Source organism: Corythoichthys intestinalis, chromosome 8, assembly GCF_030265065.1.
Source record: "Corythoichthys intestinalis isolate RoL2023-P3 chromosome 8, ASM3026506v1, whole genome shotgun sequence".
Taxonomy (NCBI): domain Eukaryota; kingdom Metazoa; phylum Chordata; class Actinopteri; order Syngnathiformes; family Syngnathidae; genus Corythoichthys; species Corythoichthys intestinalis.
Window position 1 is genome coordinate 45053537 of NC_080402.1, and position 25007 is coordinate 45078543.

The following is a 25007-nucleotide window of genomic DNA, read 5'->3' on the forward strand; positions in this document are numbered from 1 at the left end:
CTGAGAAGCATAAATACCCATACTCTTACACAAACTCATCCAGAAAAAAATAATCTAATCATGAAAAGTACTACTACGACTACACTTCACCCAAGGGGAGAGCTTTTGACTCCCCTAATGCTTTTAAATTCAAGGCATTTGTCCTTGTGTCTCTTTCATAGAGTATTTGACTTGGTGATCATTTCAGCCATGAGTGACCCTGTTTTGCCTTAAATAAATTATGTAAGAACAAAAAATAAAAAAAATTTGACCGTCAAGTTAAAAATTAAAATTTTAATGCCTCAAACATTGAGTTTAATTGCTTTTAAGGCCTGAATTTTAACCAAATCCATGAATGACTTTTAATGCTTTTTAATGACCCACATAAACCCTGAACGTGTGATTAATGGGGAAATGCACTCAAACCTGTGCGGAAAAAAAACAACAACTTTCAAATCACTTGCACATATTTTCCTTTAGGACAAACTGCCACTAGATGGGGCCAAAGTAAATCCGTTAGTGTTTTGGTCTTAGTACAGAAACAATGAGGCGAGTTTGTCAACAAGCATAATTTGACACATAAGAGTGTGATTTAAATTTGCATTTAATACATTCAACACAGAAAAATCTGTAAAAATACACAATGGCACTCAAAATATGCCAACACATGTTCTTTTAAGCTGTTTTTTCAGTATGGAATAACATATTTGTGCGGATTTTAAGTATTCACATGACTGCATGCAACTTTTTTTTACAGTCAACATTTCTTTGAGGCCTATATTACAAGTACAATGTGTCCTACTAAAACGCAGTAGAGCCACTCAGTAACAATCACACCAGAAGAATTACTGGTGCCTGGTGGTGGATGTCTGATTCAAAAGATGGTAGATGGACTCGAAAGAAATCGCACCATCTATTGACGACACGGAAAAGAAAAACACACACAAACAATTACATGCTTAATCGATTAATCAGATAAATGTGACTTGTCAATTACCTTCAAAATTCACCTTGAAGTTGTTTTCCGCATGTTGTAAGTAGCAATAAAGACAAAATGGATAGGTTTTTCCTTCAAAAATTATATTACAGCTTCCTGACTTAACTGTAGTCTACAACTGTATCGAGTAACAAATTCGTTGGCAACTAATTTGTTAATCCATTTAATTGATTGTTACAGCCATATTAAGAAGCTAGTTTAGACAGTTAACTGTCCAAAAATGGACAAACATGTGAATTGTTTTCCAAAGTAAAAGCATACTATTGTTCATGTGCTACTTTGACTTAAGATATAATGAAGAAATCTGATAATTTATAACTGAGATGTACTGTATAATTTCAAGAATTTAGACAAGTTTAAAGTGAAGAAGGTCCTAAATGATTAATCGGTTATCAAAATAGTTGTCGATTATTTTGCTAATCGATTAGTTGTCGATTCATTGTTGCACCTCTAATTGCAACAAACAATAAGGCGCATACTAAGATATACAGACAAGGGCACAAACCTGATTCATGCAGCTCACAATATATCTTTTTCTTGATGGCGACTTGGTTGTCATCACCGGACAAGTATTCCCAGAACCACTGCAGAGCCCAAAGGTTCTTCTGAGATTTTGAAATAAAATGTTAAAAATAAATAAATAAATAAATTTTAAAAAGTCTTTATAATACTTATACCTAAAAAAAAAAATGAAACGATGATGACATTCATTAATGATGACTCTTAACCGTATTTTAAGGCTGGTTATGATGGTGGTACATAGTCTTTTGTAGGTGATACTCCAAGTAGCTTTTCAATTAATTTCAAATTAGTGTGTATCCTTTACCTCAAAGGTTATGAGAATTGGGATGATTGGTTTGAGAGCAGGAAGGAGGATGACCTGTCTCAAAGCTTTGGTTACCAGCAGCAAGAATGCTTGATCTGGGTACAGCTATCAGACATACACACAATCACGCATGCGCACCAGTAAAACAGATGAAGTGTGTTGTATGTTGTCATCACTACCTTCAAAAAGTGCTGTGGAATCTGAAAGTCAGAGATGATCCCCTCTTCATAGGAGGACAGAACAGAGTTTGCAACTTCGACTGCTTCCTGATGTAAAGATGAAAGGAGATCAGTTCATTGCGCCTACACACACACACACACACACACACACACACACGTCTTCAAAAAAGAAAAGTGGGAACCCCCCGAAAAACTAAAGAAACAAAAACCCAACAAAATACACCAGAAAACAAAAAGACACTCATTGGAAAACACCAAACTAACACAAAACAGAGATTAACCCAAATAGACAAAAGGAGACATCTACTGTATAAAGAAATACAAACCAAACCAAAAATGATTAGCGCACAAAACCAAAACAGTGACACCCCCCCCACACACACACAAAAATAGGGATGTCTTGATCTTTTTCTTTGTACTTGATCTGAGTGACCTGATTTTGAACATCTCACAGAGTCACAATGACATTCCTCGGCAGTGGAAGACACACACAAAGGTGGGTGGGGGTGGTCATAAACATACTTGCATGAAAGCAGGACTTGGTTCTGGGATGGTGCTGAGTGAATCTGTTACAGTCACCACATTGAGCAGACTAATCCAACATTGGGACTGTAAAACAGACACACCAAATCACCTCAAATTTAAAATAAACTTTATTAGGTTTTGAAATGATGTATGCAAACAATACCAAATAAAAATGGTTGATAAACAGTAAATGGGCAAAAAAAATATTTTCCAAAACACTTAATTTATAAAATACGTTAATAACTAATGATTCTCTAAATATTCAATAGACAGCTGTAATTGGCCGCAGGACAAAATCCTGATGCATACCATTAAATGCTTTGCCTGGTATCGTGTTAGTACTGAAGGGAATAGTATCTTTTCCCGTATTTACTGTTTGAATTTCTTTAACACACTTACGAATGTTACTAAGAGAGCAGGTTCAGCACAGCCTTATTATATCCGGAGAAGACAAAGATCAAGAACGTCACACTGACCAAGGGGCTCTACGTGCGCATTATGCAGCTGACTGAGCGAGACAAGCAGGGGATGGCCAAGACAACTGTACCACCAAATCCTGCCATCAGCTCTTCTGGAAGCCAACAATGAACAGTCCAGAAAAATGATGGGACGTCTTGGCACAAGGCACATCTGATAACGAGGAACCTGCGACTGAGAAATTGACACTCAGCACTCACGTGGTGCGGAGGTAGCAAAATCCTCAACTCTCGTTGCCCTGACAACAGTAACGCCTGAAACCGTCCTGCCCAATCCACACAGAGAATAATCCTAAACACACCCAAACACACCCTTCTACCAGACCACAGCCCGCCTCACCAGAGCCTTTAAAAGACAATGTTTAACCAATTGTTGTAATTTTTCTTGGGAATCCTTTGTTGACTTGTAATATGGTGACCCTGGATCCAGTTTGCCTCCTCGCCTGGTTCTCTCTGTGCTGTATGATTGCTGCCGACTTGGAATAAATTGTCAACTTGTGTTTTGAAGCCTTTTTCCATCTTTTAAAATGGAGTCAGTACAAAGGGTTAAGAATAAGGTGAACACGTGGAGTTTGGCCTTTTGGCCGGGTTGACGGAGTACCGCCGGCCCGGGCCTTTGGAAGTGCGCTAGCGCGGTTTGACTGGCGTGATTCCGGCAATACGGCCAAAAGGTCAGATTCCTTCAGTACGCTATAAAAGTGCTAATTTTCCTTATTAGAAATCACCTATTGGGGTGATTGATGCTGAACAACATTGCCATTACTATCAATAGGCAAAGATTTTGAGAATTCACAGCTTTTCCACTTTTTTAAATTAAAAATAAAAAACAATGGTGGAAGCATTATGGTATTTCCATTTGGTTGCCAGGAAACAAAAACTACATCCACATCTCACAAACCAATTCAGAGAGAAAACTCATGAGAACTTACATTGGTGCAGCAGGCTGGGTAGGACCTGAAGACCTTGAGTGCAAAGGACACCAACTGGGAGCGATTTAGTGGCACCGCACCTGAAAACATGCATCTAATTATTAATTAAGAACAGATTGACATGGGGACATATGCACAAGCATATGCATGGAGGGAGGAATATACTAAAGAGCCTTGAAGGCATGTACCAGCCCCCTAACTAAGACCATATCTACACCTAACATATATATATATATATTTTTTAAACCGAGGATCCTACACTAATACATTGGGAAAAATAATTACATCCACACCTGCAGGTATGTTAAATAAAAAAAAATAAAAAAAACTTACAGCCAACCGCATCCATTCATTTTAAAGTACATTTCTAACAATGCGCGAAAAATTATTGTCTCCATCATATCACCATTCTTCGCATGGCTTCTTCATATGAAGGAGTTAAAGGAAATGGAAGCAAAAAGCACCTAAAAGCAGTTTAATTTACTCAAATTGTAAACATTGGTCTCGTGTGACGTGGGGACAGAGTTTGTCGCAGCCAGTGCCAACAGTTAAATCTTCGGTTATCAGTGTCCACATGATGGTGCCACAAATACAGAATTCGCAGGTCTTCACTTTGGCCGGCGTTTTTAAGAAACCCTCAATTAAATGTGCAGGATGTACCATCTCCCCCCTTGTCTTCACTATGGCAATGGAAGTGATAATACGAGCTTCCAAATGGGTTGTGGGTGGAGAACGTCTGAGAGGGGGACAACGTCTACCTCCCATCCGCGCCTACATGGACATGACCACGTTGACCTCAACTGTTGCATGCACCAAACATCTGCTGGGAAAGCTTCATGCCAATATTAAATGGGCACGGATGAAGTTTAAACCCAGCAAGTCCAGGAGTATATCCATCATCAAGGGGAAACTCACGGACCAGAGGTTCTACATCGAGGATACTCCCATTTCGTTAGTGTCAGAGCTGCCAGTCAAGAGTCTAGGGCGATCATACAATGCATGTCTCAAAGACTTGGACCAGAAACATCAACTGAGGGAAGAAACCATCAAAGTTCTTGTCCGCATAGACAAAACCTTACTTCCTGGCAAGTTGAAACTGGTGCCTGCAGTTTGGGTTGCTCCCCCGTTTAATGTGGCCACTAACAGTCTACAGTATGAGATCCCCTTGACGAAAGTCGAGAAACTGGAGAGAACAATCAGTGCATACATCAAGAAGTGGCTAGGCCTCCCACAGTGCCTCAGTAACATCGGCCTATATGGTCATGGTGCCCTGCAATTTCCCATCTCTAGCCTCAAAGAGGAGTTTAAATGCAGCAAGGTGAGGCTGAGCATGACCTTGACAGAGTCTCAAGATGAGGTGATCTGAGCGGTGGCTCCCAAATTGGAAACTGGGAGGAAATGGATCCCATCTGAGGCTATACAGCAAGCCAAATCAGCTCTCAGACATAGATATATTGTGGGACAGGTGCAGAACGGAAGAGGTGGGTTTGGACTTGGAGCTAGTCAATCCAAATGGCACAAAGCAACATCAACCCAGAGGAGAAGGATGGTTGTTGATCAGGTTTGGCAACAAGAGGAAGCAGACAGATGTGTGACAGCAGTAGCACAGTCCAAACAGGAACAGTGGGCTAGCTGGGAAAACGTGGAGCATCAGAAACTCACATGGAAGGAACTTTGGGAAATGGAAGGAAGCCAAATCAGCTTCATCATCAGAGCCACCTATGATGTTCTTCCCACACCCAAGAACCTAAACCAATGGTTTGGAGAAGATCCTTCTTGTGCACTCTATCAAACCCCTGCATTCTGAGTCACATCCTTACCGGCTGCAAAACCAGTTTGTCTCAAGGCCGCTACACCTGGAGGCACAACCAGGTCCTAAGACAACTGGCAATCACCCTGGAAGAAAGGAGAAGAACAAACAATGTTCTTCCTCCACCAATTCCTCATCCATCAATCACCACTCCGTTCGTAAGAGCAGGACAACTCCCAGCAAAATCATCTGCAACAGTGAAGGCAACCCTTCTGAACTCTGCCCGAGACTGGAAAATGCAGGTTGACTTAGACCAAAAACTCATCTTCCCGCCTGAGATCATGACAACCAGCTTCAGGCCGGACCTGGTCTTGTGGTCATCCTCCCAGAAAACTGTGCTCATTATTGATTAACTGTGCCATGGGAAGCAGCGGTTGGTGAAGCATATGAGCGCAAACGACTGAGGTACGCGGACATTGCAGCCGAGGCAGAGCAACGCGGCTGGCGTGCCTGGGTGCTTCCGGTTGAAGTTGGGTGCAGAGGCTTCGTTGCCACGTCCACAACCAAGCTTCTGAAAGGAATGGGAGTGAGACGTCAGGCCTTCCGGCGGGCTGTCAAATCGTTGTCAGATGTAGCCGAACGAAGCAGCAGGTGGATATGGATTAAGAGAAAGGAGCCCATCTGGGCTGCAAAATAACATCCAGGGGAAAGGCGGAGGGGGGGCACACCTGGGGACCCCAGTGAGGTGAGAGGTGTCGTGGGCCTATCAATGAAACACCAATGAAGGAGGGTGCCCACCTGATGACCCCAGTGAAGCCTTTGGCCCTTACCCCCCCCCCCACCACCACACACAAACCAACACCAATTGCTGATAAATCTGAGGGATTGTACCATCTAGTCCTATGAGCTCAACAACAACTGCGAGTGCATGATGGGCCAAGCCATAGAAAAAGATATTTTTGCCAAATACCCTGCTAAATGTAGACATGGCTTGGGGTACATAGGAAGAGTGGGACTTGATTTCAAAATTTGCAATCAATTAATCGTCTTTACCAGTAATTACATTTTAATCACCTAACAATATTTGTACTGAAAAGTAATAATTCTAATTTAAAGGGTTTAGTGGATAATATACACTTATTAAAGAATCTGGAAAGATGTATTTCATTTCAATACCATACAAAATAGAAAAACTATCTTGGACAAAAGTGACATTTTAGGATTTTTTTTCTTAATAACAGTGCAACATTCAAATAGTTAACAAAAGGGGGGGGGGGGGGAAGCACAAAGTGCAATTTCTTCTGATGAAAAAAACAAACAAAAATAAATGGTCATTCGAGAATCCCAGTAACCTAAGCAAAAATTTTATACTCTAGGCTAGTGGTCCCTGACACTTTATTTTCCTCTACGGACATTTGAGGATACAGATCTACACATTTTGCAAGTGACTATGCAACCAGTCTCATTCTTGGTTCATTATTTCCGTATGCATACAACAACCCCTTTGATCATTTTTTTTCTCAGCAACACAAAATAACTAGATTTAGTCAAAGCCGCTCAAAAATTAGAGGAACACATTAAAAACATCAGATCCAAACAGGGGAGAATGTGACCTTGAATAACTTTCCTGATAGATAGGTGCTTTATTAGTAACAAAATGCCACATAATTTGATAGAAATGAAATGTATCACCCTTTAGAGGGGGGAAATCAAAGACACCCCAAAAATGAAAAGAATTCGGCAGCAGACCGGTCCATTTTGGTAAAATGTCAAGTGTACCAACTCAAAATGATTCTCAGTAGTTCTACAGAGTTCATTTTGTGATGATGTTGCTGGCAGCATAATGTTCTCAACAGCATCTCTGCACCGTTTCACATCTGTTGCACGTGCTCAAGTTGAACCTACTCTCATTGGTGGGGAGCAGAGGGCACCAGTGACGTAGTTGCAAATTCTGGTGGTCGATGGGAAATGCCAATCGAGCTCTATGGTGCTGGGCAGTGAATGCAGGGCCTACTACAGGACACCAGGCCCTCAGGCCACCCTCATGGAGCCCTTTTCTGAGGATTTCTGATAAAACAATCACACCAGTGACCTGCTGGAATTTATTTTTTGGGCTCTGGCAGTCCTCATCCTGTTTCTCCTTGCACATAGGAGAAGATACCAATCCTGCTGAGGGTTCAAGGACCTTCTACAGCCCTGTCCAGCTCTCCAGGAGTAACTATCTGTCTCCTGGAATCTCCTCAATGCCAGACTGTGTTGTGACTGTGAGACACAGCAAATCTTCTTGCAACGCCACATATTTATGTCCCATCCTGGAGGAGTTGGACTAGTAGCATCCAGGTACTGCACCATGCTATCAACAGAGATGTTGATCTAAGCCAAATGAAAAACTACAGCAGTAGAAAGTCAGTCAGTAAAAAAACCAGACAAGACATGACAGGAAAAAAAGTATCTGTGGCTTTAACCTTGAAAGCCATTCCTGTTTTGGGGGCCGTCTTATTGTTACCCCTCTGATGCACCTGTTGATTTCATTAACAACTAAGCATTTGAAACTGATTAACAACTAGAGGTGTGCAAAATTTCCGATTCTTAGATTATTCGCGATTCGGCCGTAGAAGATTCGAGAACGATTCACAAACACCCAAATTCCGATTATTGAAATATGCGAAATAAAGCGGAAGTACACAACACTCAGCGCGCCGCGCGGTCTTCGGGTCGGAACGGAGCGAGAGTAGCTAAACATCATGCTTCCCATTACCCGGCCCCTCCAGTAATGCCAATGCTCAACCCACGGCTCTAGCTCAACTCATGCAACGAGATAAAAAAACACAACAACATACCTGACTGCTGCCGAAAAGCTGCTACAAGTACATCCATATAATGTTACGGTGGATATCATTTATATAGGACTAGATGCAATATAGATTTGGTAGTGTTGGCAGCACATCTACAAAAAGCTAGATGCGGGCGTTATAAACGGCCGCCATCTTAAAGCAGTACACTTCCCTGCAAGGCTGTTGTAGCGAACCTTCCAAGCAAACCTAATTAACTTTTTATCTAAAATACTCCTAAATCGGTAAAATATTGACTTGAATCTATCTTTAAAATAGTTTTAAAACTTTCACATGTTGAAAGTAGACAAAAGGGAAATTATGGAATAACGGGAGCAATTTTAACAAATTTAACGGTTGATTCACAACATTAAATTAATTGAATGTAGTTTAAAGCTGCTGATACAGAATGGGGACTGGAGTTTTTTATTTAATGTTATTTTTGTATATTTGTTTACTGCTATATGTTAACTTGATACTGAAATAGTAGTGTGGTTTAGCCTGAGAGTATTTTTGAACGATTTTGGAACTAATGTACAAAACAAAAAAACAACAACAAAAAAAAAAAAAAAAAAAAAAAAAAAGGAGGGGGGTGCATCAATAATCGTTTTATAATCGAATCGGAGCCTCTGAATCGTGATCGTAATCGAATCGTTAGGTGCCCAGAGATTCCCAGCTCTATTAACAACCCTCTCTTACTACGTGTAACTGACCAGATTAATATTTTAGTCGTTTCACATACTCTGCTTAAAAAGAAAAACAGAAAAGAATTCCTCAAATATTTTTGAGCAACTTACATTGTAGTGTGTGGCCAAAGATATGGCAAAAAGAACTACGATACTGAAAACTTGAAAGGCCGCTCCACAACAATAATCACCGATAACATCATCGCAACTCGTTTCGTTGGTTCATTATGTAAAAAACAGCAGCGTAGGTATATATATTTGTTTACATATGGTATCTACGTATTTCAAATGAAATGCGCTTATTTAATCGTATTTCTCTACTTAGGTTGTCGTTAACTATACTAACATCTACGTAAATCAATTTCATCTGGGTACTGGAAAATTGTGCACTGATAAAAAAGTTCAGTGTTTGGCACACAACTTGCTACTAAAATAGTTTTGTCTTTTTTTTAATGCAGTTAATTAAAAACAGTTAACAGTTAATCGTTATTAACATGTTAATGTCCCACCCTTACAATGTAGTGTTAGAACAAACCATACATAGGCACACAAATGCTGTGTTGGCATGCAGACAGTCACCTTTGATGCATTTCCATGTGCCCCAATGGCCGGAGAGCTCCCCCTTTGGGGTGAGACTCATCTGGGGCACTGTGGATGTACGGAATAAATGGAGGTACACCGGGAAAGTTTGAGGCGTGGGGTGTGCTGCGGGGCCTTTGTCCGTGAAGAATGCTCTCAGCGCTGAATGGGTTTTGCCCTCCAGGCACAGCAGGAACGGCAAGAAGTCCTTCAGCTGCAGATACCTACATAACAAACAGACAACAATTAGCCTTGGCAAGGTCATTTTGTACCTTCCTAATTAAAGAGCATTTAACTAATTCACTGCCAATGACAGCAGTAAACAAGAACATTAACGAGGTAATTTTGGACCTTCTGTTATCTACCAGTAGTTTAAGAGTATTTAATTGTTTTTCCAGTTACGATCACAGAAACGTCTTTGATTAAAGTTTTTCGGTTTGAACATACAGTACAACAAAAGTCACAAATAATCAACAATCGAAATTTATTAGATCTGAAACATACAAAATGACTTACTGGTCCCACAGTCTGGCGGGTGGCCACAGAACTTGTCTGACGGCTTCAATCTGTCTTGAAGTTGGTTTTCCTGAAGGGAAAAGAGAGCAAGTGGGAATAAACTATTCAGAGCCCACTCCTAAATCAGCAAGGGGAACACATTGTCCATTTTATCCCACCTCCTCGGTTCACCAGTTCCTGATAGATCTTGTGTACGATGGCTACACGGCTTTGGACGGTAGGCAACAGGTTCTCCCAAAACCAGTGGAGAGCCCACATGCACCTCTGCCATCCAAAATAACTTAATTACCATTATTTGTATAAGGGCCATCTAAAATCATGCAATTTTCCCCATAACTGACAGTAAGTATTATAATCCAATGTGCTTTACAATATTGCTCCAGTATAAAGCTCAAAACAAACATTCATCACTCATGAAACCATAAATGAAATAAAACATTAATTACAATGTTAGAAAATGAGGAACAAATGACCAATGCAGAACATTGATGCACAAATAAGCCTTATAATCGAGTGCACCTTATGACTGAAAATAAAATTATTTGTTGAATGTGCGCCTCAGGTGTTACTTTGGTACGTCACTGTAAGAGGAAAAAAAAAATTCTAGTCTGTTAAAACTTCCAAGCGTACCAGATTACAAAGTTTCTGTATGCACTATTTAGGGACAAGCACACCAAATTTAGCAAAAAACTGCTATTAGTTAGCAGGTCTGCCAACAGCAAACATGCCAAACTAAGTCAAATTAAGTTTACTGGCTAGTGCAGCGCCAACCGCGCCTCGTGCGTGCCAGTCTTAATACCTCATCACTGTTGATGGCATACCTCAAATGGGCATAGGACCGGAATGATTAGACTCAAAGACTGTAACATGTCACTCAAGGCTCCTGTGACCAGCAGCAACAAGGCTTGATCTGGGAACGTCTGTCATCACAAACACACAAACAAGCAAATTGTATATAAGAATCACTGACAAGTGTTAGTTGATATTTGACTATGCATGTGTGTCTGTGTTTCACGCTAGTCAGTATGCATGCATGCTTTTTTCCTCGTGTGTTGTGCATGACTATATCTGTGTCTTAAACATTCTATCAGTGTTTTTTTTTTTTTTTTTTAGACAAGTATAAACATACCGACACAAAGTGAGGTGGGATCTGCAGGTCACCGGATTTATCATTCAAAATGGAATGAACGGCATTTTTAGCTTCCTGATTAAAGAGTAGGAAGGAAAGAACGCTAATGAAACATAAAATACACAATTTTGACTTTGAAGGAAAACGCTGGGAAATTGACATACCTGTAGGAAAGTCTGGCTGGGTTCAGGGACACCGTTCGGTGCCTGGTGAGTCACGAGGACAAATTTGAGCAAATGGGTCCAAAAGTTGGACTAGACGGAGAAAGGTAAACATTTCGTGTTTCATTCCTAAGTAATGTAACTTTACAACCGAAATGGGTTTTTAAAAGGGAACCTCAGACTTAAAGACTTGTCGGCTCTAATAAACCACAAGCATCGTGTTTTCTTGTGGTAGCTTTAAAGCAGATTAGTCCGTTGATAACTTTAGTCATGTAGCATATTTAAATCACCATTATTTGATATTACATTAAGGATGTTTCGCCAGTGTATCACATTTTGTCAGAACAGTTTTTTTTTTTTTTTTTTCATACTCTCGTCTCATCCTGTCTTTCCTGTTCGTTTTGCTGTTCCTGCTTGTTTTGTGAAATGTGGACAGTGCTCTCATGCTCATTAATTTTCGTCTAGGGTTCAGATTGAAAGGGTTGATCAGATGAAATGCTTATGTTGCAAGAGCCATAGTCTGTAAGCCCGGCAGCGTAACCATGTGAGGTCACCACCCTGTGACGTCAACAACAATGGCGAGCTACTACTTAAACTGATTTTACAAATTGTATAAAAAAGAAAACATCAAGAGGGATTTCAATATCAAATTATTTTAACTCATAATAATGTTTATCCCGATGGATCTTTTAAGAACTACAAGTCTTTCTATCCGTGGATCCCTTTAAGGCAGCAGCGCGGTTCATACTGGCAACAAAAAAAATGCTAGACGCCTGATGACTTTACTTTTGGGTGAACAAGAACACAAATTGTGTGCGTGCATGGTAGCATGAATTCTGCATCTTAATACAAAAAAACTGAAGTACTTCATATTTAACTGTAAATATCTCTTTGCTATGTACAGAACATTAAGACTGGAACTTTGACACATTATACTGACTACACCATTACTTTGAGATTTAGGTCTTTTTTTTTTTTTCTTTTCTTTTTTTTTTCTTTTTTTAAACAATTTCATACTATGCAATTTAAAATCGTCTAGACCAGTGGTCCCCAAACTACGGCCCGCGGGCCTGCCACATTTGGTCCGGCCCCCTGAACAAACCCCCCCCCATAGTGTTATTCATTTCCTGGCTGTTTTCTGAGAAGAACCCAGAGAGGATTATTTGGTTATTATCTATTTAATTAATAGTGCTATTATTATATTATATTATATTATTTTTATTTTATTTACTTTTGTTCTGTGAAGAATCCAGAAAGGGTTATTTGATTGTGGCTTTCTGAAAAACAATACATTTTTACATTTAGGCACTCCTGCAATCGTCACATCTTTTCTGTTACAAACTGACCCCGGCCCCTGATCAGAAAAGGGAAAAGTTATGTGGCCCTCACAGGAAAAGTTTGGGGACCCCTGGTCTAGACACAAGTACAAGTAAAAAAACCAGATATTTAAGTGTTGCTCTCGGAACATCTGACCATCGGATTAGTGTTGCACCGATACAATTTTTTGGGCCCAATACCGATACAGATACCTGGCTATGCAGTATCGGCCGATATCGACACCATTCCGATACCACTCTGTTTGCAAAAAAAAAAAAAAAAATACATATAATATATATACAGTGGGGAGAACAAGTAAATGATACACTGGCAACGGGTTTTCCCATTGGCAGTGTATCAAATACTTGTTCTCCCCACTGTATATATACCTGTATATGTACGTATAACGGATGCAACGATACAGTAAGTCACGGTTCGGTACGATTTTCGATACAATTCAATACATTTAATGCTCTGAAGCAGAAAATACAGCTGTTATTATTTTTATTTTTATTTTTTTTTGCTAACAAGCAAAAATAACAGTGCCATCATATAAACAAGCATTTTAGTGCATAATATTTATGTGCTTACTTCTTACTGAAGAAATTTTGTATATACTGTAAGTGCTAATAACAATCTTTACTGTTTGTAAAGTGGGGCACACTGTTGATTGCTGCAGCTCTCTTAGCAGCTATATTTACCATATAAGCAAAACATCCTATTTGTGGTCCAAGTCCATCTGTAACATGTGCTGAATTAACAGTATTTGCAGCATTATCTATAGTCACTGGTATGGATTGATTTGGCCTGCTTAACTTCCATTCAGTCATGGCGGTTTCTAATTCATCAATGTAGTATATGGACTAGGCGTCGCTCTGGGCTCACGCAGCTAATGGCATGGGATCTAATGTAGCACATCTAGGTTGCTATTTGATGATATCTAGTGTGTGCGCGCGAGAGTTGGCATGGGATCTAACATAGGACATCTAGGTTGCTATCTGATTATATCTAGTGTGCGCGCTGTGCCGCTTGAGTGTTTTCTGGCCACAGAAGCCTTCTGGTCATTACTGCACAACACCAGCATAATATGACAATCGACTTTCATAAACAGGACGAGTCTGAAGTACGGCACTCTTAATTTGCCACTCATTGTTCATCATGAAACCATGAGTTTGCTTAGTCTCTCACGGTGTTAACCTTTCTGATCCCATTGGCGCTACTAGTACACCAGTAAGCGTTAGCTTAAGCATGCTAATCATTTGTGAATGCCATCTTAGAAAAGCAGCGTAACATCGGGGATATGCGTTGCAGTGAACATCCTTAATATTGAAGATGAAGGTGTTATTTTCGTTTGGTAATTTCGAGACAAAGACATACAGATGTCATGCATTGGGATTTGGGAAGTTGGCTCACGTGGGGAGGACAGTGCATTTGCGCTAAAGTGATGCTAGTAGATGGTATCGGCGCCCTAAACGTTGGTACTCGTCGATACAGATACCACCAATTCAGGCCGGATCGGCGCCCCCTGCCGATACTGGTATCGGTGCAACTTTAATCGGAAGTACGCTTTTTTTTACTACCATAGGACATTTAAATGCATTTTTTTAAAACGAGGAAATAAGCCCCCAAAAAATAAAAAAGCTTTGCTAGTTTGTCTTTTTAGAACACGGTAACAGCCGTTTAAACGCACAAAAAAAATTTTTAAGAATACAATATACATTTTTACATGTTTTAGTTTGAGCTCTCACAACACTTAGTAGCACACTCACGTTTATCTGGCTGGCCGGACAGCGCTTGAGGACCTTGAGGGCAAAGCGTACAAGCCTTATACGCGGCAGCGGCATTGCACCTGAACCAGAAAGAAGGGTTGAACTTTTTGGGGGAAGACACTGAAATGGCGATCATATGGAAAATTTTCCGACCTTCGATCGGACACCACTTATCCACAGTGATGCGGAGCTTACACTCAGGACCGAAGGACAGCTTAGGCACCGTCGCAGTGTCAAGCACACGCAAGTAGAAATAGAACTGTTGAGCTGAGATGCGCAAGGCAGGTCCCCTGCATGTCTGGAAGAAGCTGGTAAGGGCAGAGTCAAAATCGCCTTCCATGCATAAGAAGAGGGGGATGTAGTCCTTCAACACCAATAAGCTAGTAGAAAAGCACACAAAGTCATAAGAGGGTGTCAGGAAAGTGCCACTAAGTGGTTTGTTTGGCTGCAGCATGGTCACGCCCCACTCACCGACCAGGCTGATTTGTCCGCACGACACGTAGGTAGCGATTCAACTCTCGGAACCTGCAAGACATTTACATTTGAATGTGAGAATTATTCAAAGGACCACTTCCGAATCGTTGGATTTATTTGGATGTGAAATCAGCATAGCTGAGGTGAAGATCAAGTGTACAGGGTGAATCTCTGCTTGTCACGTCAATGGAAAGAAATGCCAACACATTAGAAGTCTGATCATTTTAGGACAGAAAAGTAATTTCATCAAGAATATGTGTCGGAGAAAGTTCGCATGGCGGTTGTGAGAAAAGAAGAGTTTGAGGAGTAAAAAGCGAACTCAACAGCTGGCGGCATTCAACTCGAGCAATGAATGTGGCGGGTCAGCATTGCATCGCTTATTTTTTATATTTGTACATACCGGTACATGACTTACCACAAAAGACCTTTCCCAAGCAATGTTTCGTTGCTGGTTTTTTAGGTCCAAAAAACAAAATATTTTAGTATCAGCGTTCCGCTTGACATATTTCTTTGAGCAAAAAAATTTCCTTGCTTTTACGTCAGAAACCTATGTATTTTGTTCAACCTCTCAATCTTCTCCTGATAATTACAACAGTGGAAAAAGCTAGAAATGAAAGAATGTCGACTCTTTCGTTTGGTGCTTGTATCATCACTCCGAAATGCCATGGGAATTTAGACTTTTTTTATATACAGGCGAAAAAAGTTTTGATGCTACAAATGCTGCAAACGTTTTATAAAAAAAAAAAAAAAAAGTCACAACTGTTAAAAGATAAAATTGTCGTATTGTGTCATAAAGAAAAGAATGGGAAGGTTTTAAAAAAATTGATTTAAAAAGAGTTTTACTTAAAAAGTTTTACATATTGAAATACTGCCTTGTTTTACCACTAATCTTGAAACCAAAACATAAGTTTTAAAGGAGACGCCACAGTCCTTCTTTGGACCAATCATATACATTTTCTAAATAGCCATGACTTTTGACCATTTTGCTGCATCTGTGTTCCAGACAAGCTAAAACTGTAAATGTGCACGGTATTACTGTACGTGCATAGTGAAACTCTTAAACAACATACAGTACATTAACGTTACCCAGAACTGTTGTCTATTCATTCACTAAATCTAAGCATCAACCCAATGACGTTAACTGCACTACCTATTCTGGTCCAGCAGTCGCTCTGCTCTGAGTAAAACAATATTAAATTCCTCAAGTAGAGAGTCCTTTTTGCCTCTGTTGTTGCGCACACCGTCCACATTCTGCCCTTTCAACACAGACGCCAGCAGGATGTCGTCCCAAGGTCGCACGTCCATACTAAAACATACAAAAAATAAATTAGAAATAATAATAAGAATCAAAAACACCTTGATCAAAAACCAGAACAGCTCAAAAAACAAACACACAAAAACGGACGCAAAATGCATGCACCTTAAATTACTGTATGCGAGCATAAAATGAATTACACACACACACACGCACACCCACACACACAAAAAGCACACCTGGCACTTATACTTTTGAGCTGGGGAGGGAAACTTAAAGTTCTATAGAAGGCCTGTAGCTTTCTTCTGAAATCTGACGTGAACACGTCCAAGACCATTTGCTTCTGCAGTGATGACACCAACCTTTAAAAAAAAAAAAAAAACATTAAAATGCACACTTATACATACATTTCAGTGTATCGGTCAATCACACATTAGACATTACCTTACCTCTGCATAAGATTCGCTGCTGGAGAATTCGAGTCAGCCCACATTTGGGCACAAATCCTACATAAGTGGCAAAAAAAAATAAAAAATTTACAATACGAAAACACATGGACAAAAAGATGCACATACAACATTCAGAGACAAAAACAATACAAGCAAACAGCCACTGACATACACAAACAAGAAGACATACATGCACAGACTAGGGCTAGCCAATTACGAGAAATAATTACTTTGATATTAAAATCACGATCGCCCATATCAAAAGAGTATTAATTACTTAAACCTCAAATTAAAAATAACTTACAGGAATCAGACAAGTATTAGAATAAAAATGGTTCATCTCAGTGAATACAATGAGATCCTTGCAATTAATCACATAAGCACCTTTCACACACATATACCGGTAAATTTCCATGTAAGGTGACACGGGATTCATTCGCCATTGCTTTCACACATGGAGAGTTATCCCGGGAATGACGTGGGTTGGACAGCTTCACAGACTTGTCTGTGTTGCCGACTCAGCGCTCTCTGTGCGGGGAGGGCTGCTGGCGCGATTTTATAACTCGAACATTGTCATTTTTGGTCGGCATCTGCTGTCACATTCTGTTGGTCAGATCGTGTTCTGTTACATATGTTGTGGGAGCGTTCCCGACGTCATACTTGCAGCCAATTCAAGCTCATCAAGACTGTATTTGAATTGATCCTAGAGAAGAGTGCTGAGATATTAACTTGCTGTGTGCCAGTCGACACCTTGTACTCTCGAATTTCGTGCATTTGCTAGCTTGTTCGTCTGCTGCCCTTGTTTTGAAATCCCCTACATTGTGCTGGTATTTGAGTGAATTTGTTTTGTTGTCTTATCGGCTCTCTGCCTACCGCTTAGGTTAGGATTAATGATCCACATCGACCTATTGTCCCCCTTTTCCGCAATCATATTTTTGTTTGTATTTATTAACCCTTGAGCGCTTTCCTCTGTTGTATTCTGCTTTGGGGTACAACCTTGTTTCCGCAAATGCAGACCCTAACATCGGCAACAAAATAAAGCACCCATTTCAAACGATGGACGATGGACTCTTCCTCGGCTCTATGATCCAGCAGCAATTTAATTTGTTTATGTTTTCAGTTTAATTTCGCCATTTCCAGTTTGCCATTTTGATAATTGTGATGTTTGTTTACCGCTTTTCGTCTTACTGCGAAGGAGGAGGAAATGAGAATCGGTCCACCATGATATTTACGTCACTAGCCATCATGCTGTGACCCGGAAATCAGACACGTGGTTTCAGACATGCCTCGTCCCAGAAAGTCCTGGGTATCATACTAAGACGCGACCCGTTAAATGTCCGCGTAATCTCCATGTCAGTCGACCCAGGAAATTGCATTCACACACAAGGGCTACCCGTTTAAATCCAGGGATTTTAACAGTGTTCAGGTGTATGTGAAAGGGGCTATTGTTAAGCACATAATCCAATAATGAATTTAGCTACAATATGAAGTTTGTTCTTTAAACAGGCATAATTTTAAGATGACACAAACACAACAATAAAAAGGTACACTGTTCATTATTGATGTAACAAAAAAAAAAACAAAAAAACATTTTTCTTTTATCACAATGCAAAATTACCAGTTCGTCTTTTAACACAACAATAAGTTTTACTCCTTTGCACTAAACCGGTTAGTAGGAGCCTAAGAGGTACAAGATTTTTAATATTTTCAGGTAGAAAGGAAGCTCCCATCTTCGTTACAATTTAACCAGCATGAGGACTTCACACAATGGAAATTATGTTGCAGATGTGGCTAAGACAAAGATCTTGTGAGCACAGAGGTAAAACTGCTATATGCGTCAATTTTTATAGCAACCGATTCGTCTATCAGACTATCACCCTCAATGGCCGCTAGAGTTTAGTGTCCTGTGTGTGCTGTTAATGGCACCACATACCCTCCGACTTGCACAAGTTGAAGCAACTCCTGGACAGCTATTAGCCTCAGTATAGCTGCTGCCCGGCCATCTTGTTGATCCGCTTTGTTAATAAAGTCCAAAATGCACTTATGAATGGATTTGTAGCTGCAAGAGAGAACATTAGATGGCCACAAGGTCCAAAAGGTATACAGGTGTGTTGGGCCTTACTCACTCGTGAGAAACGCCGTCACGCGAACTGGACACTGCAGATGCTATCTGAGCGCTGAGCTCCATTTTGAAGGTTTGCAACATGGACTCTGTATGACAGATTCCTATTATTAGAAAATGTGAAGGAAAAGAAGAAAGTGAAAGTTGTAGGTTACCCGCTTGCCGGAGGTGGCCATCAACCTCAGACAGCGAAAACTTGAAGGCGGCCAGGTGGCCCAACAGCGAAACGTCTCTCTGCGTGTTCCAGAAGTCGCTCTTCTTGTGGCTGTTGCAATGGCACAGGCCACTCACCTGCCACTTTTGACACTTGTAAAAACACACAGAATTCAGTCCGCAATCATTACTCAATCGTTTTATTGTAATCTTTACTTTCAAGTCAAAATGCCGACACTACTTTATATGCATTGCATCTGTACACTGCATTTGCCAGAATAATGATCACAGTGATCACCAGTTATGTTTTTTTTACATGTATACTCATGTCCCACTGTTAGGTTATGCACCTGCCAGAAGGTCCAATATGGATATCCAGTAATAGCTATTCGAGAAACATGTTAGCTTCACTATATGTAAGCAGTAATATCAATATTTTTTTCCAAATGTAGCAATGATTCGGTATTTTTCAAATTAAAGTCAACTTATTGGCTCCGTTGACGGTGAAAGTCATCCAATTCATTTCAGCAGGGAGGGGCTGGCATGAATGATATTTAAATATCTCAATTATAATTTCAACAGAATATTTTTTTTCAAATCTGAATTAATTTACAGGCATTAAACCACAAATTTACAGCAAATGGAGGTAGGACCCAGAACAACCTCACCTAAAATGGTTGAAATTTAGTTTTAATCAGGTGGAGACAAATAATCACAGTAACTGTAATTGTGTGTGTACTCCTTATGAGAAAGTCCTATACATACCCTGGCTGCCAGTTTGTCGCAGATGTAACAGAAGCACTGCTCACATAGGAGCTCATTCCCAGGCACGGGATGTTCACAGTCGTCTGTAGCTCTGAGGGGCAGAGGATGACAGTTTTTGTGGATATTCTTACGTTTTCTGTCTGTAACTCACGGCTCTGAGCATCATACATTTGTACTTTTTCCTAATCATCATAATGCTGCCTATTTATTATTACTCCCCAATCAAACAATTTAAAATTAGACTAACAAAAGACTGGTAGAAGACTGATTGTTACTACACATTCCTATATTTCAGTTCAGATCTCTCTTACTATCTGTCTGTGCATTTCTCACTATCCGTCTGTTTACCTGAGAACAATAACAAGTACAATACAGTACCTGCTGCTTACCTAGTTCAGCCACGCTTTCTCTTGTTCGATGTGTTTAAGAAATTTTGTTTCAAAAAATTATTGATGAATTCGTGTCTCTGATGTCTGTCTAGTATGTATCTAGTTCAGTGATGCCTCGTTTTTAACAGTTAATGGAAACCAGAAACCTTCGCGTAACGTGAAAAACTGCGGGGGGAAATGGTGAAAAAGGTTGTGGAGGTTTGTAGCTGGCTTTGGGTGCTCTCAAAGCAGGTAAAATAATTGTAAAATACCACTGAAAATGACCCAGCAGGTCCTGCTGTTGAAAATCCCCGATAAAACTGGTGATAAAACAAAGTAAGAGGCTGGGCGAGGCTGCGATGCGTGAAGCCAATCAGCTTAAAAGCCACTCTTATTGGCAGTCTCGTGTGTCAATCATAATGTGAGAGGCTGCAAGAGGCGGGTTCTTGTGTCAATCTTGCGCTAGGAACCAATCACGCACCTTGTATGACTGCCTGTGGGAATGTACATAGCCCGAGTCATGGTTGCCTTGCTGCAAAACATTCAATCTCACGTATTTTTTCATCTTTATTTTTTTTATGAATTCTTTTTAAAACCCTGCGATGCACCGAATCGGCGCAACGTTAACTGCAAAGTAGTTTGTAGAGAAGTTTGACAATCTTCTCCCTTGTTTCAATATACATCTCTCATATTGGAGCCATGATACAGGTCAGGTAACTCAGTACAACATCCCACTGAAGTATGATCACTTCTTTTAACTGCAGACAAACAATTAAACTTTACAGGGTGATTCCATATTTTCTTCCTCAGAATTGACAGATTCTTTATTTCACCCCTGTGCTCGGTCTGAAAAGTAACTCAATGATTACCAAAGTGTTTTTCTAGAATTATTTTAGTTTCTCCAAAAGACAGAAATTTGCCAATTAAAAGGACTTTGGTTTTGGGCCATTTCAATAATCTGTTTTTTGCCTACAAAGTTAAACAATTGAGTGAAGTTCCTCCAAGACTGGGGAGTGTAAAAACTAAAAGCCTCACGTGAAAGGATGTTGGGGGCAATCAAAGCGGGCATGGGGCAACACCTGAGCCGGACGGAAGGAGGTCACAAAAAGTTCTTCGTCCCTCTTACTAGAAGACACTGTGGAGTCTAAAAAGAGAACTGTGCTCATTTAGTGCACATACAGAGTGTAAATGAAAACAAATTAAGGTTGACTTACCCTTCTGGGCCACAATCGCTGTCTCCATTATGAGTGGCGGTTCATTGCTGGATACATCGTAGATGCAGTCCTCGTCTTCATCATCGCTTATGATGATAATATATCCACTCTCCATGGCTGTGCACATTTTGAATGTTTGGGAAAACAATGGCAGACTTTAAAAATATAATATAAAATCGACTTATAAAACCTCCCAAAAATGCAAGGCTCCAACTAACTACAACAATAGACTCAGCATGTTTTTTTTTTCTTTTTGGTAAATGTACTCCTTTTATAAGTGTTTGTATAGTTCCATGCATGATCTCCCTCGGCCAGGTTCACGAACCCTGAAGTGATTGAGAGTCCATGATCACGTAGGAAAACTCTCCATTGACTTGTTTTTTATTTTTACGAACAAAGAACTGATTCAAAGTACACAAACGTGTAGGCAAACTCCCCAAAATGTGCCCTTTTTTTTTTTAAACAATTGGTCAAGTACGTATGTGTCTCCAGTGGTGTCCGCCAAGGCTGCGTAGCTGCTTGACTCCTGTTTAACTGTTTAACAAAGCCCTTCAAACAATGATTCAAACAGCGATATATCGAGCGCAGGGTGGAGATCCAAGTTTTTGAAGAGTTGGAGGAAGAAGAGGAGCTTGGAATTTTATGTTGGACCTAACATGTATTAGCCAGACGCTAATCAGGATGCAAACAATGTGCCTAGACTACCTGACATGGAATGGAGACAAGACCCATCGAGATTACAAGATTGGTAAGACATAGGCTGTTATTATTTTCATGATCTGAAGATGCAGGCGTTTGCACATAATGCTATGTTTTTGTCTGTTGTTGTTTAAATTGTTTAAAAAAAATAATAATCAGACTTCATGTTCATTTTGGCAGATCCGGTAGCTCTCGTGCATATAAAATAATAATATAAAAACGTTGAGGGGGGAAAGAAGGAGATGAGTCGTTAATGGCTTTCTCCACTTTATTGTGGCAACAATAAGAAAACAAAATAATAGCGGACTGCCGCCACATTTGACCACGAAGTTTTGCTTCTCGTTCATCTCCCCCTCGTCTCCTACTACTCACAGCTCTCCAGTCCCAGCGTTTCTTAAACGGATCGTGCATAGTGTCTTGTTATGAGCTTTTTGTTGACAAAGGTATCGAACACACGACGTGCTGACAACTTTGTTTCTTTAATAACACATGGAGCTAACAGTATGAACACAGCTTGGGGCTCTCGGCAGGCTGTGCGGAGCGATAGATAGAGCCTGTGCCTCTCTATCACACTCCCGCGTCACTTGACCAAAAACAGTAGCGTTGCGTGGCATTCAGGGTGCCTCGAAAAACATTATATCAGAATATTACACGCAGTTAGGACATTACAATATGAAATATAATAATAATATGCATAAATTCATTTACACAACAAATCCAAAGAATTGCATGTAGTTTATGAAAATTAACGTCATATGAAAGAGTCGGAGATTTGTTGGTGCACTGAGAAGCTGGACCAACAAATCACAGTCCTGACATAAAAAAAAAAAAAAAAAAAAAAAAAACTTGAAATTTGCGGCATCTTGGGAGCAAGCAGCCAGGATCAATCGGTATTTCAACATGCCAAAATGACTGTTACATTTACTGTCTTTTTTTCAGAAAGAAGATGGTTCAAAACGAGTCAGAAAAGCACATAGAAAAGAAAGAAAAAAAAAAAAGGAAAGTCCCACAGCATGGCAAGTGGGCATTTGCGTTTTGTTTTCAGCACCATTTTCTGCATAATGTAATGTCCGTAACTGTGTCCGGGCCCGTGAAGGGGCCATCGGACAGCAGAGTGGTGACGTAGCGGGAAGTGAGGAGAAGAGTGCGGCGTGAGAGCGAAGTTGGCGGTCGCATGTTGCAGCAGTCCGCTGTTATTTTTGTTATTTGTTATTTAACTGTTGCCAAAATAAAGTGAAGGAAGCCATCATTCACTCCTCTCCTTTCTATTTCCCTATTTGGGCTATTACAATATGTTCCGAGACCTGTCCACGTGCAGTCATCCCTGCACTGTCATATGTAATTTGCGTTCCGGCACCTTATGATTTACAAATTCCACAATTCCAACTGTTCCACAACAGTTGGCAGCTCTGCTTTGACAAAGTCATCAGTTATCTATCCAAAAATAACTCTTTCTTGCAAATCCTTGATCATAAGCAGACCGGTTGAGGAAGCGGGCATCTTCGAAGTCTTTGTAGCAGAGAACACGACTCGATGATGGCGTGAAATTCATTCGCTTAGTGCGAACAAAAGATTTCCATTTCAGTGCCCTGCTATCCTTCAGCCACTCATACTTTTCTTTAGATTGAGAACAATACATCACCACACACCGCCGTGGAATCTTACCGAGAAGCAATGCGACAATACTGTGTGTATGGGGGACTTCCCTCGCAGTTCTCGGTGTGACGTCATTTCCGAATATTGTCGAAAAAAAGCATTTTCGTTGTCAAGGGCGTTGCTATGGGTTAAACAAAGAATCTGGAAGGGTTGCGTTAAAAAAAAATAACGAAAATATGCTTATAATTGTTTAGCCATTGATATTATTCAAAAACATGGTTGGCCAACCTTACTTCACATTTGGTCTTTAAACATTATTTCCTCCGTTATCATAGTTTTAAGAAATTCATTATTGGCATAATTAGATTTTTTGAGAAGCCATTTTTCACATGGTGATATGCACTTAAGATTCCCTCTTCCTTTAAATGACCAGATCATTGTTGTAACTTGTGATAGAATCATAATCGATCATTGGAATCATGATTTCATGCAATCTAATGAATTATATTTTCCTTTGCATTAGGTTTATTTATTTTTAATCTCATACGACTCTATTTCTATAAATGCCAGACAAATCATAATGAACGCTGAAAATTCCGCCAATTACAATGTATATTAAATACTAGTTACACAGGCGCTGGTAGATAAAGCATTTTCACGCGTAAAAGTTCAATGTTATGGCAAAATGCCCTCATTCTTTTAGCAGCCTGGAGCACGGCGTCGACACGGCAGTGGCTTTGAAGAAGCGACAAGACAGTAGACAAGCTGAAAGTCATTATGAAAAATAGCAAAGTTAATAAAGTTATGTGCCGTGTCACGATACGGTACACAGATCGATTTTAACATTCACTGTAACATTACGGTTCAGCAAAATTGTTTATACGTATACATGTACATATACATGTGTAGAGAAATGAGAGGCAAGGAGTGTTTATCTTACCGACTTTAACAAACTTTCAAGGAGTTCTTTCGCGCGGTTTGCAAACACACGACTGTGACGACACGTCCGGTCACTCCGATGTCGCCTTTCTTCTTCTACGTTGAGTGAGCGTGTTTATGTGTGCGTAAGGTCGTCACTAGTGCCACCGCTTGGCGTGTAGTCCACTTTTGTACTTAGTTCACTTTAACCCCTTTAAAAAATATACGTCTAATGATATACGTAATACTGTAGCATAACATTCAATATACTGATAAAACAGGCAATATGTGAAGAACTCATCTGTGTCAATTCAGATTTTTATCAAACATGGATGATGAGGGAAC

At 40.1% G+C, this 25007-nt stretch overlaps 1 protein-coding gene across 2 annotated transcripts; it reads right to left on the reverse strand.

Moving 5' to 3' along the window:
- Positions 1-255: 255 nt before the first annotated feature.
- Positions 256-24907, reverse strand: zgc:112980 (uncharacterized protein LOC503706 homolog). Of its 2 annotated transcripts, XM_057842444.1 has the most exons (25): positions 24685-24876; positions 21450-21566; positions 21271-21379; positions 19868-19958; positions 19105-19255; positions 18954-19038; positions 18761-18886; positions 16828-16884; positions 16618-16740; positions 16274-16429; positions 15121-15174; positions 14803-15029; positions 14650-14729; positions 11567-11656; positions 11403-11477; positions 11095-11193; positions 10432-10537; positions 10274-10343; positions 9758-9981; positions 3912-3991; positions 2504-2590; positions 1982-2068; positions 1803-1907; positions 1482-1581; positions 256-892 (listed from the first exon to the last, which is right to left on the reverse strand). In XM_057842444.1, the coding sequence occupies exons 2-25, from the start codon at positions 21562-21564 to the stop codon at positions 825-827; spliced, it is 2565 nt and encodes an 854-aa protein (XP_057698427.1). In that variant the 5' UTR covers positions 21565-21566; positions 24685-24876; the 3' UTR covers positions 256-824. The 2 variants fall into 2 exon arrangements, with proteins under 2 accessions (XP_057698427.1, XP_057698428.1); XM_057842445.1 differs by lacking the exons at positions 256-892; positions 1482-1581; positions 1803-1907; ... (1 more) ...; positions 2504-2590; positions 3912-3991 and adding an exon at positions 7947-8014 and having other exon boundaries at positions 9719-9981; positions 24685-24907.
- Between the last annotated feature and the right edge of the window lie 100 nt (positions 24908-25007).

Excerpts from the sequence above, each read along its gene's own strand:
- zgc:112980 (XM_057842444.1), bottom strand. The coding sequence starts at position 21,564 with ATGGAGAGTGGATATATTATCATCATAAGCGATGATGAAGACGAGGAC. Across the intron at positions 1,582-1,802 it reads CAATTCTCATAACCTTTGAG|AAGAACCTTTGGGCTCTGCA; the intron begins GTAAAGGATACA and ends TCAAAATCTCAG. Across the intron at positions 893-1,481 it reads TTGTGAGCTGCATGAATCAG|ATGGTGCGATTTCTTTCGAG; the intron begins GTTTGTGCCCTT and ends TGTCGTCAATAG.